This window comes from Xiphias gladius, chromosome 16 (assembly GCF_016859285.1).
Source record: "Xiphias gladius isolate SHS-SW01 ecotype Sanya breed wild chromosome 16, ASM1685928v1, whole genome shotgun sequence".
NCBI lineage: Eukaryota > Metazoa > Chordata > Actinopteri > Istiophoriformes > Xiphiidae > Xiphias > Xiphias gladius.
The window spans coordinates 12,387,105-12,410,447 of NC_053415.1; the positions used below are offsets into that span (position 1 = coordinate 12,387,105).

General features: G+C 39.5%; 1 protein-coding gene across 1 annotated transcript; it reads left to right on the forward strand.

Moving 5' to 3' along the window:
• Positions 1 to 50: 50 nt before the first annotated feature.
• si:dkeyp-118h9.7 (sacsin) lies at positions 51 to 23,312 on the forward strand. The gene is made up of 8 exons (XM_040147713.1): positions 51 to 356; positions 2,763 to 2,808; positions 4,236 to 4,323; positions 5,985 to 6,096; positions 6,882 to 7,028; positions 7,144 to 8,575; positions 10,661 to 10,749; positions 10,856 to 23,312. Exons 2-8 carry the CDS (start codon positions 2,780 to 2,782, stop codon positions 21,814 to 21,816), a joined length of 12,858 nt encoding a protein of 4,285 aa, XP_040003647.1. The 5' UTR covers positions 51 to 356; positions 2,763 to 2,779; the 3' UTR covers positions 21,817 to 23,312.
• Positions 23,313 to 23,343: the final 31 nt, after the last annotated feature.

Below are 23,343 nucleotides of genomic sequence, written 5' to 3' on the forward strand. Positions count from 1 at the left end.
GGTAGGCGTCAAGGGTGTGACGGCCTGCGGCGCAATGCCGTGGACGGGCCATCGCAGAGGCTCCTCAGCGGAAACGACAACTTCCCGAGAGCTTCGGAGAGTTTCGCTACCGCGGGGTGATCGGAGGACACCAGGGGCAGGCTCGCTCCCCGCTAAGTTTCGTTTGGCACGAAACGGCACTTGCTACTCGCGAGAAACGAAAGACACAAGCACAGGGGTGTGCGGTGAACCAACGTGCCGTGTTGTGGTTGGACCTCGCCGGCCTTTATATACACCCGAACTGTTGTAACATCGTTAGTTTCTCTGAACTCTGCAATAGATCAACCGATGCGGCCCCTCCGACTAATATGACTGAGGTACTGTGTTTTTTACGTCTGCATCTCCGACTAAATTAGCCTGCACTTCGCTTAGGTCATTGTGGGGAATGTTTATAGAATATGACGGAAATATTGTGGAAAGTATTTAATATAATGGGATATTATGAATATTATGGAAAATGCATGCAGTATTAGAAAAAAGCTCAGGAAATTTCATGGATTTTTTTAAAATTATTTTTTTAAAAAGTTTGTTTTTGAATTTCTCGAATCTTATTTTTGTATTAATTCTTATCCTTTCCTTTTCCTCTCTGTATTTATTAATGTATTCTTCCGCGTATTTTGCCGCTGCATGTAACTTGTCTATTTCCTGCTTGGGTCCGAGGCTTTACTCAAAACCCAAACTGCAGGTGCTGAGGCATGGTCAGCCTCAGCACCTGCAGCCCCCCCCCCCCCGGTTACAGAGAGTTTTTCCCGGTGTGCCCGACCGATTGCACCGTTATAAGACCGCTACCGCTTCAGAGTAGCTGCTTGGACGGGCGCTGCGAGAGCCCTTTAGGCGGGGCAGATCAAATCAAAGTCAGACCATTCAGTGGTGGAAATCCGGGGTCAGGCTAGACGTGGAACGGCTTAGCTGCTTTGACCGGGTGATTCATCAAACTGGATGACCACTGGGTCCACGGGCTCATGGAAGGAGCAGCTGCCAGTTTCTCGCATGATACTGCAGGCTGACTCAGCAAAAGGATCTGGAAATGAAACCAGAAACCACCGCAAATCTAGAACTGGGTCGATGTTGCGAAAGACCTGTTTCGGGTTTTCCAGGAAGCACCATAAACCTGCTTCGCCAAAAAAAAAAAAATCATCGGTTTTACGTATGTCATCGTATTATTAACTTAGTTCTTATCTAGAGTCAGTCTGATGATTTAATTTCTAACAAAAGACTATAAATCAGTTCACACCAGCATGTTTGCAGCCTGGGGTCTGAGCATACATTAACACCAGTAACTGCTCTTTAATGTTGTGGCTGGATGGTGTACAAGCCTGAACCACACGCCTAGGGCCAAACGAGCACAGAGAAGTAAATACATATGGAAGTAACGATAAATACAGAAAATAATACATGCGGAAATAAATACATTCTAGATTAACCTGTTATGGGTGTGAGTGGATGATGTTGGTCTAGCAGACCTGCGAGGCATAAACTCTGCACATAAAGGAACAGAAGAAATCATAACTACAATGTCAGTTCTAACTAAAGGGCAGTTTCCTAAATATAGTCAGAATTTACTATTGATGGATTTTTGCTTTAGCTTTAGCAGTGTTATTAAGATCTGCAAGAATTGTCCATATGAAGGAAAACAAATGAATCTACCCCCCCCCAAAAAAAAATCTAGTAAAAGTGAAGGTTCCAATGTATCATCTTGAAACCTTAGCGTGGCAAGTGTAATTTATCGTCATCAATGGCTCCATTTGTGACATGAGGCTTTGTTTATGATATTGTTGTTGTATTTCCATGAAATAAAAAATGTGCAACAAAAAAAAAAGAAGTTGTATTTACAGTATTGGTTTTCAGTGGGTTCTACCTTTAAGTGCACTGACAGGACCATGGACATGTCCTTGGTAATATTTCTGGGAGTTCTGGAGCATTCAATGGCTTTAGGAAAATTTAAGAGGAGTTTAAATTCTTTGTTTACATATATATTACGCACGTCTTTTCAAGGCAGATATTGATATTCTTAAACCAAGCATCAAAATTAGTTTTATGACAAATAAATAAAAAATAAATACATAAAATTAAAATAGAGGGGATTTAGTATTTTTGCCAGAGTTACATACCTGGCACTTTAGAGAGAGTCTTTTGGGGGTATATATATATATATATAATTTATCTTTTTTTTTTTTTTTTTGGACCTTTGATATAATTAATAGATCATTTGTAACTTTCAAATTAAATGCTCTGTTACACACACACACAGACACACACACAAACTGCTCTCCAGTTATAATAGTAGGATAAAAATCAATACAGGACATAAATTCTTTTTTTTAAATTTCAATTTATTGATTATTATTTATTTTTTCATACTTTTCATTATGTCATGCACATGGAGTTGCTAAAACAGGGTTAGATTTTTTGACATGGTTAGAAACATTTTGAAGTTAAAGATGCAGAAATCTGAAAAAATTACAATAAAGCAGTCAGATTCATATACATTAAACAATGATGCCTGATTATGTATGTTTTTTTTAAGCTTTGTAAAGCATTCAAACAAATATTCAGTGGTCATGATGTATTTATGAGGTGTTTTATATAAACAACGTCTCCTGTTTGAAGTGCTTGGGCCTTAAAGCTTTGTTTTAACCCACAATTATTGCTAGCGACTACGATGATTTCATTTGAGTTTGATGTGGTGGTGCATTTGTCACAATACTCTGATTCCCTTACAGCATCCATCCCACGAAGGATGAGCCTGAAGACGAAGAAAAAAGCTCGGTGAGTTTCACCTTTATCTTTTATTACAATTACGTACTGACATTACAGTAGAACCAATTCCTAACTGGATGCGATGCGGACAAGCAAGAGAGCGAACATCAGATTATTTCAGTGTTTCCCAATGAAGATGTCCTAACCTGCTCTGTGCATCCGCGAACAGGCAGAACGACTTTTCACCCTGGCTCTATTTCTGCGAAAATTTTGCACACTTGCTCCACCTCCAGTCTATTTTCATACAATGTTTTAGGTTTAAATCTGTGAAGTTAAACCTGACCCGTAGCTATAGGTGCTAGCTAGATTTTAAGATAACTCCTTTATTCTGACAGTAGCCTAACTTCCAGTAAATGTCTGTTAATCAACATCACTCTTTATTATAGCCGATATAATGACCCTATACAAAATAAAACAGTGTACAAATCACAAAAAAATAATTATTCTAGCTAAGGAAATGATTTCAATGTGCTCATTTTCAGAGGGAGAAATCACAAGCGATGAAAAAAAAAAAAATCACCCCCTCATCTCGCATCCCTTCATTGCACTGCATCACTCGTATATCTGGACAATTTAATGTCCATTTACTAAAGTTGGCTCGCTCCCTGTATGTTTGGAAGAGGTGTAAGACGCGGACCTCCTTTTGTTTCATTTTGGCTGGACCGCAATAGCAGGGCCAGCCCTATAAAGGCAAACGTCCATGACTGAGTGACTGACAGACTGAGTGATAAAGTTATACCATTGGTCAGCCGAAAGCCAACTGACTAAGTCTTGGAGTTTCCCCATTGGCCATTGCTCTTTCAAAATGAGTCTATTGCTTAGAATACATAGTTTTGGAAAACCTTGCTGGTTGGTTAATCAGATGGATGTTATGTATGTCGCATTAAGAAGTGCAGACTCTTGCTGTAAAATGTTGCTAAATTATACACTTTACAAACAGGCCTATACATACTTATTGATCGCCCAAGCAGCATTAAATCATCAGAATTCACAATGAAAACTGGCATGGCATTGCCTCTGAACCTTTTTTAAAACTCAATTGTCAGTACAACTGAGAAGACTAAGATAAAGCTCATATTTATACTGATTGTGGGTTGAGTGCAGTGCCTATCTTTTTTCTTTGAATTAAATTTAAATTCCTTGTGTCTAAGAGTACAAAGTCACATACAATATACTTGTGAATATTATGACTCTGAGTCCATTTTACTGACCAAACCGTTCTTCTCCGTCCAACAAGGAAATACTAGGTATCATCTGATTTCAAGTAAAGCACTTCAACTCAATGGCTAAACATATAAGCAAAATATACAGTATGCGTGCTGGTCAAACTTGACTCTAATTCCGGTTCTTCCAACCCTAAGTCCTTCAGGAGGACTCACCTTGTGTTGATTTGAATTTTAACTTGAGTTTCTCCATAATCCTAATGCTTTGTTTAGAACGTCCTTCGGGGCAACGGCACCGCCTTTCATTGACTACCTGAAAGATATTCTACGTCGATATCCAGATGGTGGACAAATTTTGAAGGTTGGTACAGTGCTTATTTGTCAAATACTTGTTATAATATATAACATTTCATATTTTTTTAACTGATACATAACCCTCTAATAGCATTATTCTTTAGATCTTGCTTAAACATACCTGGATATTGGAAGTCTATTTCTTTTGGTATTGAATCCTAAAAACAGGTGAATTTATTTGGTTTACATGTTGGATAAAAATAATGAAAAACATTCAAATTGAACTGGTTCTTTTTGTCTTGTCAATAAAACAAGAAAAGAGGTGTTACATTTAATGAACCCATTGATCACATTAGTTTTGATGTGATAAAAACCTTGACTGGGGACTGACGATCCCTGTTAAACAATAAAAACAAACACCTTATGGCGGTTACTATTTAATGTTGCTATAGTGTCATTGTCACTGGGTGGACAGGTTATTGGAGTAGTCCATATTGTTGGAGGTAAATAATTACATGTAACATTGTCACCAGCTGTAGGAGCCTGCTGCTCAACAAAGGTACTTCTATTATTAGGGTCACACAGGAATTTGGCAATTGTTTAGTAACATTTTCTTTAATATGCATGGTTTCAGGGGTAAAATAGTGACAAATATTATTACCTGCCTTAAATCACCCAACAATTTAAGTTTTCATTTGCAATAAGTTAGATCTGTTTGCTTTGCTTTAATTACTGTTTGTGTGATAGCACTTGGTTTGTTGACCCTGCCCAAAAACCTTTTTTTGTATTCCAACCAATTTGAATTCATGGTCAAAATCGTAGCTTGCTGCTACATATTCACTTTCTAAATTTAGATTTTGGCTATGTAGTAGGATGTCCATAGAATCCTCAGACTATCTAACTATCAAACTATTTTGGTCTTTTTCTGGGACACTTAGCTGGATTAAATTGTTGTGAAAGGACAGCCTTTTTCTCAGTTTTTAAACAGATATAATATCAATTAAGTACGTACTCCAGCATAGGTATGAAAGGTAAAAGGTATAAAATAAAACTGGTTATTATAATTTTGTGCAAAGCATGCTCCTGTGAGCATTTTCACTGACATTTTGACTCCAGCACAGGTTTTACTAATAATATTGGTGATTTTTGCAACTATTTAAAGTGTCCCAGTAAACCATGACAATGTGACAGTGCACAAACAATACCGAGACCCAGAAACTGAAGAAGCTAAATCAAATTCAACCATCATTAATGTTATAAGTAAGACCCGTCCTTTCCTGACTGTGACGTGTCAAAGTGTCTTTTTTAAAAAGGTCAGGTGCTATATCCTCACACTGTCTTATTGCAAACAAGAAAATCAGGATTAATTTAGTTATACATAGGTGTTCCTTTGCATTTGACAATACACTGAGTTGCCAATTTACTAGGTACCCCCATTTTAGTCTATGGAGGTAGACAAAGTATTAGAAATATAATGCAATGCAATTCAACAACACAGGAAACTATAGCCTCCAAAATTACCATGGAGCTTAATCAATACACTAAAACTGAACACTGATAACCAACATAAACGTAAGACTTACAGCAGAGCTGTAACTGTACTAAGTCACGTAGCCCATATTTTGAGCTTGCTACAGTGGCGGTAGCACAGATGAACATTGGAATCCTTAATTGTTAGCTTTGGTCTGCTAAGCTCTGTTCATGGTTATGGTTTTCATTTGTCAACAGGAGCTGATTCAAAATGCAGATGATGCTCAAGCCACAGAAGTGGTTTTCATCCATGATGAGAGAAGCTATGGGACCAAGAGCCTTTGGACTGATGAACTGGGAAAATACCAAGGTCTGTACAATGGTCAGAGAATAGCAGTGTTCTGGGTAGTCATCAACATCAGTCACAATGTATTATTCAACAGAAATATTGCATATATATAAAAACAAAATGATAAATAGAGAAAATGGGAGGTAGCCTGATGACACAGCTTGTTAATCTCCCAGCAAATGGTCTAGTACTTAAATGTCAGCCCTGGCCCCCTAATTTTTGGAGTTTGTATGTTCTGCTTGTTTTCAAGTAAGTTTCCTCCCATAGTCCAGTGTGGTTTTCAAAAGAGGATGTGTGCGTTATTTTGTTTCTTGTTACCACAAAATTCTTATTTTTGTGATCTTGACAGTAACAGACTGTTTTCTGTCAACCCAGCACAAACTTGGTCATAATGATCACTTGATAAAATGGTATTACAGTCTGATATGCTAATCATTTAAGGCAGCCTCTGCAATATACTGTATGTTGCTGGTTACATTTACAGTAGACCATGGAAACAATATTAGACAAAAGACCCCAACATTACTATAATATTACTAAAAGAAGTTAAAATGCACCCATTTTAGTCAACTGTTTACAATATTGAGACCTTCTGGCAGAAATTGCCTTATGTCTGCTGATTTTATATTTACAATCTCAGCTTCTTAAGCATTTTTAACCATCATTCAGTTTATGCTGGGATGGTCTTCAAAATAAGCAGTTAGAGAGAGACCGGGGAAATTTAATGAACACATTTATGCATTAACTTAATGTCATAAGCACATTGGAACCTTTTTTTTTTGTTTGTTGTTGTTGTTTTCGCAAAGGTCCTGCTCTCTATGCCTACAACAATGCTGCATTCTCTGATGATGACTGGGAAGGAATTCAGATGGCAGGGAGGAGTGTCAAGCGCAATGACCCAAACAAAGTTGGGAGGTTTGGAATCGGCTTCAACTCTGTTTACCACACAACAGGTGAAACTATGTACAGCTACCCCACATATTCTTAATAGTCTGAGTTTAAGTATTAGTCTTAAGAGAAAATACATCGTAAATTAACAGCATAATATCTGTTTCACTTTATTCACAGATGTGCCATGTATATTCAGTTCAGTTCACCTTGGCTTGATGGACCCCCAAGAAAAAATATTTGGAGAAAGAAATGGAGGTTTTCTGTGGTCTTTGGATGATGCAGAACACAGAGAAGCTCTGATGACCATGCATGATCAGTTCCAACCCTTTCGGGATATAGTTTCGCTTGTAAGCGGACAACAGTGGTCAAAAGTTGTCATGGAGGATCAGCACTTTGACGGGACAATTTTCAGATTCCCTTTGCGAAACAAGGCATCAGAAATTTCAGATAATCTATATAACTCTGATAAGGTCGTTGAGCTTTTTGATAGCTTCATTGCAGATGCAGACTTAAGTCTCCTGTTCCTCAAAAATGTGACCTCTGTGTCATTGATAAATATTAACATACATGGAACTGTTAACACCAGACTTTTGGTGAAATCCTCAGTCCCCACAGATGTTGTTTTGAGGTCAGAAGACAAGCCAATCACTGAGGGTTCGACCAGGTTCAAAGTGATAACCCTCAACTCAGATGTCCATAAAGAAACAAAGTGGCTTGTGACAACATGTACCATGAAAGAGGGAAATGTAGAAAATCTTGATTCACTCGCAAAAAAGTTGAGCTTTTTCCCTCAGGTTGACTTAGCATTCCCTTGTGGTGAGAAGAGAGACTGTAGTGACAGTAGACTGAGCTGCTTTCTCCCCCTCCCAAACAATGACTCCAACAAGACAGGACTCCCAGTTCATGTCAATGCGTGCTTTGGTCTCACAGACAACAGAAGACACATCAAGTGGCAAGAGGAAGACCAGAAACATGATGAACATGCTGTGTGGAATGAACTGCTGATGAAGGAGGTGCTCCCACAGGCATACCTCATGATCATTCAAGATGCAATCAAACTTGCCCAACAGTCTATTCTCCCTGCCCCTTCTGTGTACGATCTGTGGCCAGATATTGTCCAGATACAGCACAAAGACAAATGGTATGCCATTGCTCTGGATGTTCTTCGTCACTTATTCAAACAGAATATGGCTGTCCTCTCTCTTGCCAAAGATGAAAGAAGGTTTATCACTCCATTAGAAGCTGTCTTCCCTTGTAATGGTCCAACAAGCCCTGACATATTGGCCGCCATTGAAAGGACTCTGGTTTCCTGTGGAGAAAACCTTGTCACGTTACCAGGTAGTGTTGCAAGAGCTATAAATGAGGTCTATCCATACCTCAACACCTTAAAACATGTGACTCCAACATTCTTAAGGGACATTCTCCACAGGACTGGCGTGCAGAACATCTCTAAAAACGACAGACTCTGTCTTTTAGAGTACATTTTAAGTGATGGAAAATACAGAGAACTTAAGGGTCTTCAGCTGCTCCCACTCAGCGATGGCTCTTTCAGATCTTTCACAGACAGAGAGGAGGACACTGCTTTAATTGACAGCAATGAATTTCCAAGGTAGGTTTTTAATTTTTGGCTTTATTATATGTGTGTGTGTGTGTGTGTGTGTATGCACACACAAACACGCACACACATACACACACACACACTACACACATTTAGGTAAAGCCATGGCATTACAGCCATTTTTATAAATAGTCCCTCCATTTTAAGAGGCTCAAAAACAATTGGACACAAACATAATTATAAGGATTATTTTTAATGCTTGAATGAAAATCCTTTGCAGTCAATGACTGCCTTAAGTCTGGAACAAATGGACATCACCAAATGCTGTGTTATTCCTTGAGATGACTCGCCAAGCCTTGACTGTGGTTGCCTTGAGTTCCTGCTTGTTTATGGGGCTTTTTGCCCTCAGTTTTGTCTTCAGTAAGTGAAAGGCATGATCAGTTCGAATGAGGTCAAGTGATCGACTCAGCCGTTGAAGAATATTCCATTTCTTTGCCCTCAGAAGCCCTTGGGTTGCTTTCGCAGTATATTTTAGGTCATGATCCATCTGTACTGTCGAGCACTGTCCTGTCAGTTTTGAATGCTGAATCTGAGCAAATAGTATAGCCCTGTACACTTCCGAATTCATCCTGCTACTTCAATCAGCAGTCACAACGTCAATAAACACCAGGGACCCAGTGACACTGGCAGCCATACTTGCCAGGGCCATAACACTGCCTCCACAATGTTTGATAGATGATGTGGTATGCTTTGGATCATGAGCTGTTCCTTTCCTTCTCCAGATGTTGGATTCATCTGTCCAAAGAATCTTGTTTCAGAACTGGGCTGGCTTTTTTTGATGGTTCCTGGCAAAGTCTTATCTGGCCTTTCTGTTCTTGAGTGTTACCAGTGGTTTGCACCTTGTGGTAAACCCTCTATACATTCATGAAGGTGTCTCTTGATAATAGACTATGACAATGATACATCTACCTCCTCCAGAGTGTTCTTGACCTGGCTAGATGTTGTGAAGGGGTTTTCTTCACTGAGGAAAGAATTCTGCAGTCATCCACTTAAGTTGTCTTCCGTGGTCTTCCAGGCCTTTTGGTGTTGCTGACCTCGCCAGTGCATTCCTTCTTTTTAGGAATGTACCAAAATTTTGATTTGGCCACTTTTAAAATTTCTGCTATCTGTCTGAAAGGTTTGTTTTGTTTTTTCAGCCTAATGATGGCCTCCTTCATTTACATCGACACCTCTTTGGAACACATATTGAGAGTTCCCATGAACAGCTGCCAAATGCAAATTCAACACTTGGAATCAACTCCAGACCTTTTATCTGCTTAATTTGTCATGAAATAATGAGGGAACAGGCCACACCTTGCCATTAAACTGATTGTTAGTCAATTGTCCAATTACTTTTGAGCCTCTGCAAATGAGGGACTATGTATAAAAATGGCTAAACAGTTAATGCAATATTTTTGTAAGCTAACTGTGAAACTAACTGTGTGTATATATACATACAAACACACACACAAATATATATGTGTATGTGTATCTGTGTGTGTGTGTATATGTGTGTGTCTAAAGGTGTGTCTATAATTGGAAATAAAGTGTATCTGTCAAGACCATTTTGGGCTTAAATCCATACAACGATCCAGCATGTTGCTAACTTTTCTGTCTGCAATTAGGTAGCATACATTGGGTTTATCTGAGCTTTTTTGCAAAAAAGACACCGGTGTGATGGTTTCTAGACCCACACCCAATCTCAAATATGTTGATTATACATTAATGTCACCTTTCATTTATTCAAAACTGTTAATATGATTTGTTAATATGATCATATTTTTTTTTTATCTCCAGGAATGTTCTACTTCAAATTTACTCTCAGCATAATATAGACTATTGACGTAATGTAGTATAGATTAATACAATGTATAATTATGTACTGAAATTTAAGCAATTATATCCCTTCTAAGTTGACATGATAGCAGTTGTTCTCCAAATCCAGTCGTAGGAAAATAATACTGATGGGTCAGCCTTACTTGCTTCAGTACATTATTAGACTGAAAAAAGATTTTTCACTCAGTGTACAGTAAAATTATATGCAAATGTCGATTTTTTTGTTATATGAACAATGAACATACTTATCCTTTTTTGCAGAGCCTTGCTGCCATGCTGCAAACACCTCTTTATCCCAAATGACCTCAGTCCAGCCTGCATCGAACACCTGAAAGAACTGGCCAGAAAAGGTAGGAATGTCATTTTATAGAATACAGTGATTTAAGTTATTTGCATTTGTCATCTGCATGTTTTCACACTACATCTACATATATTTTTCAAAAATCTATGTTTCAGATTTATTCAAGGTCATCAACATTAATGCAGACCAAGTGGCTGACTATACAAAGAGGTATTTGCCACAGGAATGGAAGCAGACAAGAGCAGGGCTTTTTACCTGGAACCTCAGAAGCAGTCAACATCCACCTTTAGACTGGCTCCAAGAATTCTGGAAATTTCTCAACACTCACTTCAAAGAGTTAAGTCGTTTCAATGGAATACCATTAATACCAATCAGTCCCCTGTCTGTCAGTCAGGCTGTATCATTAGCACAACTACAACAGAACACAACCCTCATTTTTCAGAAAAGCAAGCAGATTAGCTTGCCAGATCAAATAGCTCAGTTGCTGAACAAAGCTGGTGGCACAGTGGTGAGAGGAAACAAGTGGCTCAAGCACGTAGACCTAGACTCCTATGTGCTGTGCCCATCTCCGAGGAGCGTCATGAAAATATTGTTGAATTTAGATTATCAGCATCTCATCAGAGAACTCAAGACGGCCCCTCAAAGAACACGAGAAGAACTGAAAGATTATCTCTCTCGTCTGGATTCTCTCTCAAGGTGTGAGAAAGATTTACTCTCAAAGTTACCTCTGTTTCAGACTATGAAAGGATTGTGTTCTGCAGCTCAATCAAAACAGGCTTTGCTTCTATCTTCTGGTCTAACAGTACCAACAGAGCTCCCTATGCCTGATTCAGTTGTGCAGTGTGCTACTGAGGCTGATCGCAGACTGTTACAGCTGCTCAAAGTTAATCTCTTGGACACAGCTGGAGCAGCCAATCTCCTCATTGACTGTATTGAGAAGGGGTCTTGCAGCAAAGAAGACACTGAGAAAATCATGACTTGGATTTTACAGCACGGTAATATACTTTTCGCTCAGAATCCGACCTTGAAATGCAGATGTAAGGACTTAAGCTTCATTGAAGTGAATGGAGAGCTGAAAAAGGCCTCAAGCTTTTTTGATCCAAGAATTCAAACTTTAACAGTCATTTTTGAGTCAGACTTTTTCCCCCCACATCTATACACTCACACTTCGCAGATGCTTGAAAGCCTAACAGATCTTGGATTGCTAAATAAAGAAGGAGATGTGTCACCTCAGCATTTGTTGCGTGCCGTCACTTTGATTGACAAACTGCATGTTGACTCTCAAACTGAAGCTCTCAAAAGAGCTCAGGTGCTCTTGAAAATAATTGATGCTAATAATCTACTGTCAAAGTTTACGCATGAGCAGCTTCAACGCCTAAAAATGCTAAAATGGGTCCCATGTGATAATCCTGGAAACAAAAAAAAACAATGCAATGACAAATCTCAGGAAAGTTGTGTCTTCTGCCCAGATGAAATAAGACATTCTGTGTTCAAGGACATTGTTGGGCATGTAATGCCTCTGGTGGGAAAGCTCAGTGACAGAGTTAGCGACCAACTTGGTTTCAAATGCCAACCCCCACCTGAAAAAGTGATAGAGAATTTGTCAGTCTTGACATCAAAAGCACAGGAAATGGATGATCCTGAGACAGATGTGGATTTCAAAAGGGAGCTGCATAGCATTTACAGACACATGCAAGACCACATCTCTGACTTTGCAACAATGATAAACAGGGACACATGCTGGGTGTGGAACAACAACCAGTTTGTTTCACCAAAGGATCTGGTTCTTGACTACCCACACAATCTAGACCTCAGCTCTTACATTGACAAGGTGCCAAATGAATTTCGGTCATACAATAAGTTGCTTAGGAATTTTGGCCTGAGAACATGTCTTTCAGATGAAGAAATTGTTGGTATTCTTCAATCTATCCAACAAACTACTGAAGGAAGGCAACAGCCATTTGCAAGTTCCTCTGAGGTGAAAGTGTCAGTAGAAATTCTTAACTGGCTGTGGAGAGAGAAGAAGACAGTTGAGGATGACATCCCAGTGCCAGTCATCATAGAGGGTGAGGAATATACGCTGAAACCACGGTCAACAGCAGTATTCTGTGATGTAAGTAAAAATGGGTTGAAAGAGCTTACATACAGCCAGGAGGAAATTTATGTAATACATGAGGAAATCCCAAAAGCAACAGCTGAATGGTTGAACATTCGATTTCTCAGTACCTGCATCCTCGATCCAGAGTTAGTGGGAATAGAACAGTGTGGACAGTCTGAGCCAATAACAACACGTATTAAAAACATTCTTAGAGAATATGATGACGAAAGTGACATCTTCAAAGAGCTCATTCAAAATGCAGAAGATGCCGGGGCAAAGGCCTGTAAATTCTTGGTGGATTTCCGAGTACACAAAGATGCCCCTGAAAGTCTTATTGACCCTGATATGGCCCTGTGTCAAGGACCTTGTCTTTGGGCTTTTAATAATGAGCAGTTCACGACTGAGGACTGGGCAAATATTGTCAGAGTTGGCTCAGCCTCAAAAGAAAACAGGGTGGAAAAAATTGGAAAGTTTGGACTTGGATTCAATACCGTGTATCATGTGACAGATGTTCCCTCCATCCTTAGTGGCAACAGTCTTCTCATACTTGACCCGAATGTAACTCACCTTAAAAAGCATATCAAACACAAAACAAATCCTGGAATCAAGCTTGATCTCTCTCAGCAGCGACTTTTTCGTTGCTTTCCTGGTCAGTTTGGACCATATGAATGCATTTTTGATTGTAATTTCACCAGACAAAGTCCTCCTGAACCCTATCCGGGTACTCTGATCAAACTACCTTTCCGAACTGAAGAAGAGGCTCTCCAGTCAGAAATAAGCACAAATGTGTATCACAAACACAATATAATCACTTTTCAACAGCATTTGACCAAGAATTCACAAACTCACCTACTTTTTCTGAAGAACGTCAATGCATTATCTCTACAAAGTATCTCAAAGAATGTATCAACTCCGCCAAGAGATAACGAAATAGAAACCATCTTCACTGTCTCCAAAACCGCTGTGAGTTCAATGACGGTTCCTGATGAAGCCAGTGTGTCAAAGCAGCGTGAAGTTCAGAAATCACTGATGAAACTTGATGGAAAATGCAAAGAGGTAATTGACTGCTGCACAGTCAATATTGTCCAAATCACCAGTCAGCAATCTGGTCTAACTGAAGTCCAGTCCTGGCTCCTGTACAACTGCTTTGGGACACATCAGTCGTTGAAAATGGCCCTTCAAGAAAACAAGCAAGCCAAGTTCTCTTTGCCCATCGGGGGTGTTGCTGTGCCTTTGCAAAATGATCCACAAACTGGGAAACCGGCCTCATTACAAACAGATCTTGTTGGACAGGCATTTTGCTTCCTTCCTCTTCCCATTCACACGGGTCTTCCAGTCAATGTAAATGGAACATTTGCTGTGACGAGCAACCGAAAAGGCCTGTGGGAGAGTGGGCTGAAACATGACTGGAACAAAGCTCTTCTTCAGGATCCTGTAGTCACAGCATATGTTACTACACTCTTGGCACTAAAGAAAATGTCTAAAAACAAGCAACTGCAAACTTACTGTTATCACACCTTTTGGCCTGATAGAGAGAAAGTGAGTGAAGTTTTCAAGCCTTTGGTGGATGCATTTTACTCTGCCATTGCCAAGCAGTCCTTTGGCCCAGAGCTCTTTAGTGATGGAGAACAATGGTGCTCAATGAACAGTGCCATATTTCTACATGAAAGCATTGAAGAGGATAACGACATCAGTGCGCTTGCAATGCAGGTGTGCAAACAATATGCAAAACCACCCAACCTTATTGTTCCTCTTCCACATTGGCTGAGAAATAGCTTCAAACAGGCAGGCCTAGAAAAGGTTTTACAGAACAGAACATGGAACTGGGAGAAGTTTTACCAAGAAGCAGTTTTTAACAACCTCGGTACCATGGACCCTATGAGTAGAGATACTCTTGTGCTGCATGCTATTGACCTTCACATCAAAGAAATTGACAGTCTACTGGTCTGCTATCCATGCATCCCAACAAAAGGTGGACAGCTCCAGTATATCAAGAAACTTGTGAATCCGTCAGGGAGAGGGGCCTGTCTTTTTGAACCAGAAGAGGGACGCTTGCTTGGTGGTACCAAAAATGACTTTTGCTCCCACAAAAGGATTCAGCGTTTGAGGGAACTTGGAATGGCAAGTGATCATCTCAATTTGGAGGACATCACAGAGAAAGCAGGAACAATCACCAAAACCTGGAGCACTGACAGAAAGAAAGCATATGAGAAGTTAAAATGCCTTCTTGAACTTATGAAACATCACATGAATGATAAGGACTCTCTCCACTGGAAAACACTGAGGATGACTGAATTTCTCCCAGCATTTTCACCTGGAGATACAAAAATGGAGAGAAATGTAACACTTAGAAGGCCCACTGATGTTTTTAGTGACAAATGCTCCCTAATTGTTAACATGACACAATCTGTGCTGGATCATAATGGTCTGAAAATACAGAGCAATGATCCAGTCCTGCAAATGTTGGGAGTTCATGACAATCCAATGCCTGAGACAGTTCTCCAGCAGCTGCAAGAATTATGTAAGCAATCTCAATCCACTGACAGACCCATGCTTCACAAAATAGCATATGAATGCTATAAGTTTCTAAATCACTGGCTCAGTGATTGTGGGAATTCCACTTTCATTTCACAGAGGGCAAATTCATTCCCTTTCATCCTTGTTGGCGGTACATTTATTAATGTGAACTGTGTAGCTGAAAATGAGCAATTTGAAGCAAAACCCTACCTCCATGTACTTCCAACCGTCTTTACAAGTTTTAGGAAGCTCTGGGAAAGTGTAGGTGTTGAAAAAAAATTTACAATCACTCAGTTTCTAATTGTGCTCCAAGACTTGCACCGTCGACATGGAAACAAGCCCCTGCCAAAGAGTGATCTGTCAATGTGCCTCACAATTTTAGACAAAGGGATATATGAGGCCAAAGAGAAAACAACAGGTGACTGCCTGATACCCAATGAACATGGAGTTTTACAACCTGCAAATGAGCTGTTTTACAATGACAGCCCATGGATGCCAGTGGATTCAGGTATCACATTATGCCACGAGAAAATCCCACGGGTTATGGCTCGCCACTTTGGAATCAAAACAACCAGGCATCGTACTCTACAAAGCCACATAGCTGAGAGCATTTCACCATTTGCTTTTCAGTTTGAACAGCAAGAGCAACTAACAGTTCGAATTAAAAACATTATTTCAGCCTATCCATCAAAGAAGGATATCCTTAAAGAGTTAATCCAAAATGCTGATGATGCAGAGGCAACAGAAATTCACTTTGTTTGGGACAAAAGACAGCATGGCAAAGAAAAAACATTTGGGAAGAAATGGAACCCTCTGCAGGGTCCAGCACTGTGTGTGTTCAACAACAAAGTGTTTTCTGATGCTGACCTGGTTGGCATTCAACGGCTGGGAGAAGGAGGAAAACACAACTCTCCAGGGACAACAGGAAAATACGGAGTTGGATTCAACTCTGTTTACCATGTGACTGACTGCCCCTCAATCCTCACTGGAGATAAATTACTTTGCATTTCAGATCCCAATCAAAAATACATTCAAAATTATTCAGACAAACCACCAGCTGGCATTGGCTATAAACTGGATGACATTTTCAAGAACATGTACATGGACGTCTACAAATCCTTTCTTCCAGACAACTTTCCGCTTAAAGACGGCACTATGTTCAGATTACCTCTGAGGATCGGTACCATGGCAAACAGCTCTAAAATATCACATCAGGGAGTCACTGACCATGACATGAATGAACTGTGCTCTGCCCTCTCTGAAGATCCTGAAGGACTAATTCTGTTTCTGAAAAACATCTGCAAAATAAAAATCCATGAAATCAATGAGCATTCAGGAAAACTCGAAACCGTCTTAGCGGTTGAAAAAAGTCTATCAAAGACAAACAGAGAACAAAAAGATGCTTTTGTAAAACTTAAACAAAATGCACTAGAATCTGACAAACCAATAACTCCACACAGGGCCATTTATGGAACAATGATTTCAACCTCAGATAAAAGACAAAGTAAATGGATCATTGCAGAACAGTTTGGCTCATTCAAAAACAGTGATGGAAGAGAAATAACAATATCAGACAAACTTCCCCAAGCAGCAATAGCAGCACGCCTGAGCTCAATGAGCTGTATGGATTTTAGTGGACAAACCTTTTGTTCACTTCCTTTGCCAGGGAAAACTGGACTACCAGTGCATATCAATGCAAACTTTGAGGTAGACTCTTCCAGGAGAAGCCTTTGGAAAGAAGATGGACAAAGTCTGAAAACTAAGTGGAATGAATCATTGAAACAGAGTGTAATTGCTCCACTATATGCAGATCTCCTTCATTGCATCAGCCACAGTATTGCAGAGAACAAAGTTTCTCCTTCACGAATTGAGTTCTACTTCAGTAACTCGTACTTGTGTTTTTGGCCAACTGTGTCCAAAGATGTTCATCAGGATTGGTATGAAATGATACATGAGGTATACACATCAATCAAAGAAAGAGGCCTTAATGTGATTCCAGTGATGAAGACATCAACACGTATAGTTGCTGGCAAAAAATTTAAAGAATACTCTTTTGACTGGTCTGACATCAGAGAAACTGAAACAACGAAGGTACCTTACCTGACACATTCAGAAAATGATAGCATTAATCCCATTTTGGAAGATCTTGGAATGAAATTGGTTCCTTTTTCCAGTGCAATGCAAAAAGTTTGGAACAGTTTCAAATCCGCTGGTGTTGAACTGAAAGATGTGAATCCTTCAACTGTGCGGACTTTCCTGAAAGAAAAACCTCTCAGAGACCCAACCCAAACAGATGGGGAGTTACCCCTGCCCATAACTGCCACTCTGATCAGAGATGAAAGAAGATGTTCAATGCTCTTGAGTTTCTGTTTAAAAGATTTCTTCATGAAAAAGGTCACCAAGGACAATTCCAGTTCACTCGATGGGCTTCCACTTCTTCTCACAAGAGATAAGATTTTGACAGTGTTTAACTCCAAATCTTGCAAGATGATATCAGAATATGAGAGTCTGTTCTCTGGCTACGAGGACCGATTTGCAGATTTTCAGATCAACAAAGACCACCTGGATGTTCTGCAATCTTTTAACCTTGTCAAACGTCTGACAGTTCCCTGTGCAGTGGAATATCTAAAGCCGTTAATTCGGCAGCTACTTCAGAGCTGTGAAGTTGATCCACACAGTGGTCTTCATGTCCCAAACAAGACAATTTTGAAGTGGTTGAATTCACTTTGGAATTTCATAGCAAGCCAAATTAAACCTGCAACATCTAGTGATCATGAGAAAAGTCTGACATTAAGTGATGTGAGGCAGCTCTTCAGTGACTGCTACATTTTACCTGTTGTGTGTCCAAGGTTAAAAAACAAGCACTTTCTGCAAACAATGAAAGACATGCCAAGTGTGATTCAGTTTGCCTTGGACAGGGACATATCAGGCATCCTCTTCAAACTTGGTTTTATGAGGCTCGACAGTGTATTCTTCTATGAGAAACATGTAGCACGACAGCTACATTTACTTCTACACACTGAACTTATGGATGTGAATGATAAAAGCTCTGTGTTGGACCAGGTTTATAACATTAAACACTCAGTTTTCTCCCAGCTTTCCACTGATGAGATGAGAGAACTTCAGAGCTTCCTGCAGTCTGGAGTATCCAAGGCCAAAGACAATCAAGAGTACCAGAGAAAGCTCAAGTCCTTACCATTATTTGAAACAATATGTGGTGAAAGAGTGAGGATTGATGGACCTAAAGAGGTATTTATCCTCAATAGCACATATTCAAGGACATTTCCAGATCTGTTCATCCTGCCCAACAGCAACAGCATTTTCCTCAAAGACAACCTCGAGAACTGCGGTCTGTCACAAACACTGAAGATTCAAATCCTGGATGATATGGAGTATTTCATGAAGTTCATTTTGCCTGTTGTACACACACTCACAGAAAGACAGATGCTTCACTGCTTCAAGCTCTTACTGTCACTGCAAAGTCATTACAGTTATCATCAGTATAGGAACAAAATCATCTCCTCAATGAAGACCGTGAAATTGATTCGTAATTCTCAAGGCAGATTGGAGACAGCATCATACTACTTTGATAAGAGTGTTGAGCTATACAAGAAAATGTTGCCCAAAGAGAGATTTGTGCCTGAGAGATTTTGGAGCGAGTTTGGTGAAGAAAATCTACCAACAACAGAACAATCAAAACAGCTGCTAAGAGAACTTGGAATGAATCATGTTGTGTCAAAAGATGATATAATAAAGTTTGCATACCAGTTAGAATCAGAAGCAAAAGGAAACGGTCAACTTCAAGAGTTGAAAGAAAAATCATCGTTACTTTTCAAAACAGCCTTGAAAAAAGTGAGTAATGAAGAAAACAAAGAGAGGAAATTGTTGGAGAGGATAGCCGACATCAAGTTCATTTTTCCTGTCACAATTCGAGAAGAACTGTGCAACTATCACCAACCGTTTGCCGCTGAGAGAACTGCTGTTCAAATCAGAGGCTCTTTGATGGAAATTGATCCCAAGCATCAAGACTTCATTTGGTCTTCAATGCCAATTATACATTTACCAGTTTATCGGTCACAGAAGCTCCAGCAAATGATGAAAGATGCAGGTGCTCATGAACAACCACCTCCACAGTGTGTAACCAGCAACATGAGCAACGTCTGTCAGTCACCCTGTAAAACTGACGAGTTGATTGAAACCCGTGCTAATGTGTTTCGAAGTTCCTATGCCTACCTGCAAGCAAAAGGGTTTGAAGCACAGCCATTGGATGGTCTTCCTGTTGTGTTGGTTGAAAAAGACACAAAACTTGTGAGGACTGATGATACGTCTCTTTCACTCCCTGATGACCTAGAGTTCAGACCATATTTGTACCAAATTCCTCCACAGGATGTCATTTTCGCAGATTTCTTCAAGAAAATTGGTGTAAAGGAGAAACCTACTGCATTGCAGTATTGTAATGTTCTAGCAGCAGTTTATTCTGATTCTTGTGACAAACTACAACTAAACCCAAACCAAATGAAAACTGTGAAACGAGCTGTTGAGCAGTTGTTTCAGTTAATCAAAGCTGAAGGAAACCAGTCCCTTGTTGATGACGTAAAGACTTTGCATCTCCCTGCAGTAGATGGTCAATTATACACATCATGCACGCTGCATTACAATGACACAGTGTTTGAGACCAGGAGGTTAGAAGAGGCGCTGAAGAATAAGTTCCTGTTGCTTGAGAAACTCAGTGAATGTCATTTGGGCAGTGACATCTATGAGCATCATCGGTTGCTGAAATTGCTGCCTCCGAAACTTCAGCCTAAAATGCTGTCTCAGTTCACTGAGGAGAAAGTAGTGGAATTACACATGCAGTTTTGTGAGCTTGAGACTGACTGTGAATTTAGTGGATGGTTTGATAAACACCTGTCCTCAGTAGCGTTCAGACATGGACTAATATGTCTTATTAGAGAACAGTCTCAGGGAGAAATAACACAAGAAGATGCTGCTGACATGTGTGAGAAGACTTTTGGCAGTATTCAGATTGTCTGCTGCAAAAACTTGGAAACAGAGCTTTGGCTGAATAAACAGCCACTACACAAAACTGCCACAGAAGCTGATGTTTTTGTCAAACGAGGGCAACAAGGTTGCACATTTTACTTAAAACACAATGATGACATGGTTCCTAAGGTGATAAATGAAGTCAATATGACATTGACAAAGGAGATTAATGCTCTTTTAGGTCACAGAATTGCATCAATTCACCTCCCTGTCCTCGGACAACTTCTCATGTGTGACAGTCTGCAGGATGTACAGAAAACTCTGGCTAAGAATGAAATCCATGACAGTGCTGAAACTAAAAGCTTCCTTTTCAAACCACCAGCCCCTGGGACAGATATACCAGAGGAATGGCACGATTCCTTAGACATGAACATGCTCAATAACTTTGAAGAGGGGGAATATGTTGGCTATAGCACTAACAACAATTATATTTATGCAGTTATTGTTGAAGAACTGCCTGGGAAATCTGGACAATATTCTCGGAGATACAAAGTAGATATTGGACAAAATGAGCCAATTGAAGTCAGTTGTCTTGACCTGTATCAGTTTAAACGAGAAAAGAAGCCAAAACCTGAAAGGAGGACTCGCACATCTGCTGGAGCTACATGCATGGAACTAGACATTCTAGCTGGAGCTGTGCCACATTCTTCCAAATCATCAACTACAAGTTCCTCATCTACGAGATCCTCACCAGCCTCTGTTGACGAAGCTAAAATGGAAATTGACAAATGTTTGGCAGAGATCTGGACTCTTCCTGAGGAGGAGAGGCAGAAAGCCATCAAGCGACTGTACCTTAGATGGCATCCTGACAAAAATCCTGACTGCGAGTTTCTCGCCACTGAGGCATTCAAATACTTGCAGAATCGAATCGATGAGCTCAGCCAAGGCAAAGGCAAAACTGCAGGCTCGTCCTGTCCAAGGGGAAACTCCAATTTCAGTGACTTTTACCAACAATGGAATCAGGAGGCCAGGCATCACAGAAGTGGTAGAAATAGATTCTCTAGAGGCTCCCATTCCTACAACTTTTGGACCCATAATGGAAATGTCCCGAGGCCAAACAGAGAAGAGGCCCAGCGCTGGTGCAGACAGGCTCGCTGTGATCTCAATGCAGCATACAAAGACACTGATGGAGGGAGCACAGAATGGTGTCTGTTCAAAGTCCATCAAGCAGTGGAAAAGTCTCTGATAGCTGCAGAGTATAAAAGACATGGTCAACATCCAAGCAGCAGCTCCATTTCAGTCCTAGCTGTGCAAGTTTCTCAATACAACGTCCAACTGAGAGTTCTGCCTCAAATTGTGCAAAGTCTGAAGACGCTGGGAGTGGACGCCAGAAAGACTCAGTATCCCAATTGCCATCCATATCCCCACATTCCAAACGGACAGTTCAAATCAAGTAACGAAATGCAGGCACTGAGTAAAGCATCTGAGCTTCTCAGTATAATAGAGGCATATGTTAATTAGGGATACAAGACAAGCAGACACGTCATGCTGGCAGAGTCAATTTAAGATTTTTTTTTTAATGTTAAAAATACCGTTAGCCATATGGAGATATTGAAACATTACTATAAACAAAACAACCATATCATTTTTTTAACAGGACAAATGTAAGCATGATATTATTGTTGTGAAAATTCTGAAATGAAACTTGAGCAAGTTTGTTTCATATATGACTCATTACTGAGGATCAATATAATCACCGCATGAATTGTTATGAAAATGTAAATATCAAAGCATTTTGTGCTTTGTTGTTTATTTATGACTACTCACTGAGGACCAATATAATCACCATAATACTTTGTTATAAAAATGCAAATATCTAAGAGTTTTTAGCAGGAACTGCTCATTGAGGACAAATATTATCATTGTATGACTGTTACGAAAGTGCAAATTTAATTTTTTTTTTCAATTACGTAAACATTTATAACTACTCGCTGAGAACCAGTATTATCATTGTATGCCTGTAACGAAAGTGCTGATATCATTTTTTTTTTTTTTCAATTACGAAAACATTTTTAACTACTCACTGAGGACCAATATAATCACTGTATGACTTTGTTATAAAAATGCAAATATCTAAGAGTTTTTAGCAATTTTGTAAACACTTACAACTACTCATTGAGGACAAATATTATCATTGTATGACTGTTACAAAAGTGCAAATATCATTTTTTTTTTCAATTACGTAAACATTTATAACTACTCACTGAGAACCAGTATTATCATTGTATGACTGTAACGAACGTGCAAATATCATTTTTTCATTTTCAGTTACGTAAACATTTATAACTACTCACTGAGAACCAATATTATCATTGTATGACTGTTGTGCTCTGTGCAAATCTCAGTGGGTTTTTTCTTTCCAAGATTGCAAACATTTATGACTACTCACGGAGGACCCGTATAATCACTATACAACTTTGTTATGAAAATGCAAATTTAAAAACGTCAGTGTAATTTTGTCATTATTAATTCATTTTTGTTACTTTTACTACCTTTTACCTTTTGAAGTTAAAAATTGAAAATAATGATGTTCAATAAAGGATGAAACAGCTTTTCCTGTTTCCTGTTTTTAAATACCATACTAAAAGTGTGGCCAGGGGTAGACACTGTATTACTGTGACTAGTGAGTTTGGAATTATTACTTCCTCTGTCCTTTTATCGATGACAGGATGTATTCAAGACTTCTTAAAGGAAATCTAGTGTAAGAATACTGTGATAATTGAGGCATTTGATAGTGATGTGTTTGATGTGACATTTCAAAGTTTTAGACAGCATGCGTGTATATCTTCTGCACCATCTCTAGATTCACTTGTTTTTTCATTTCTCAATGCTATTTTTGATTTTGTCATAGTGATCGTGTACAGTATTCTTGCTCAGTATACAGAAAAAGCCTAATCCATTGTTTCTTTTTTTTTTACAACCCACCTATTGTTTTAGGGAGGTTTCACCACTATTAAGCACTGCTAACGTTGCCACTGAAGACAAACA

Coding starts and splice junctions, on each gene's coding strand:
- si:dkeyp-118h9.7 (XM_040147713.1), top strand. CDS start 2,780: ATGAGCCTGAAGACGAAGAAAAAAGCTCG. Junction 8,576..10,660: donor GACAGCAATGAATTTCCAAG/GTAGGTTTTTAA, acceptor CCTTTTTTGCAG/AGCCTTGCTGCCATGCTGCA. Junction 10,750..10,855: donor GAAAGAACTGGCCAGAAAAG/GTAGGAATGTCA, acceptor TCTATGTTTCAG/ATTTATTCAAGGTCATCAAC.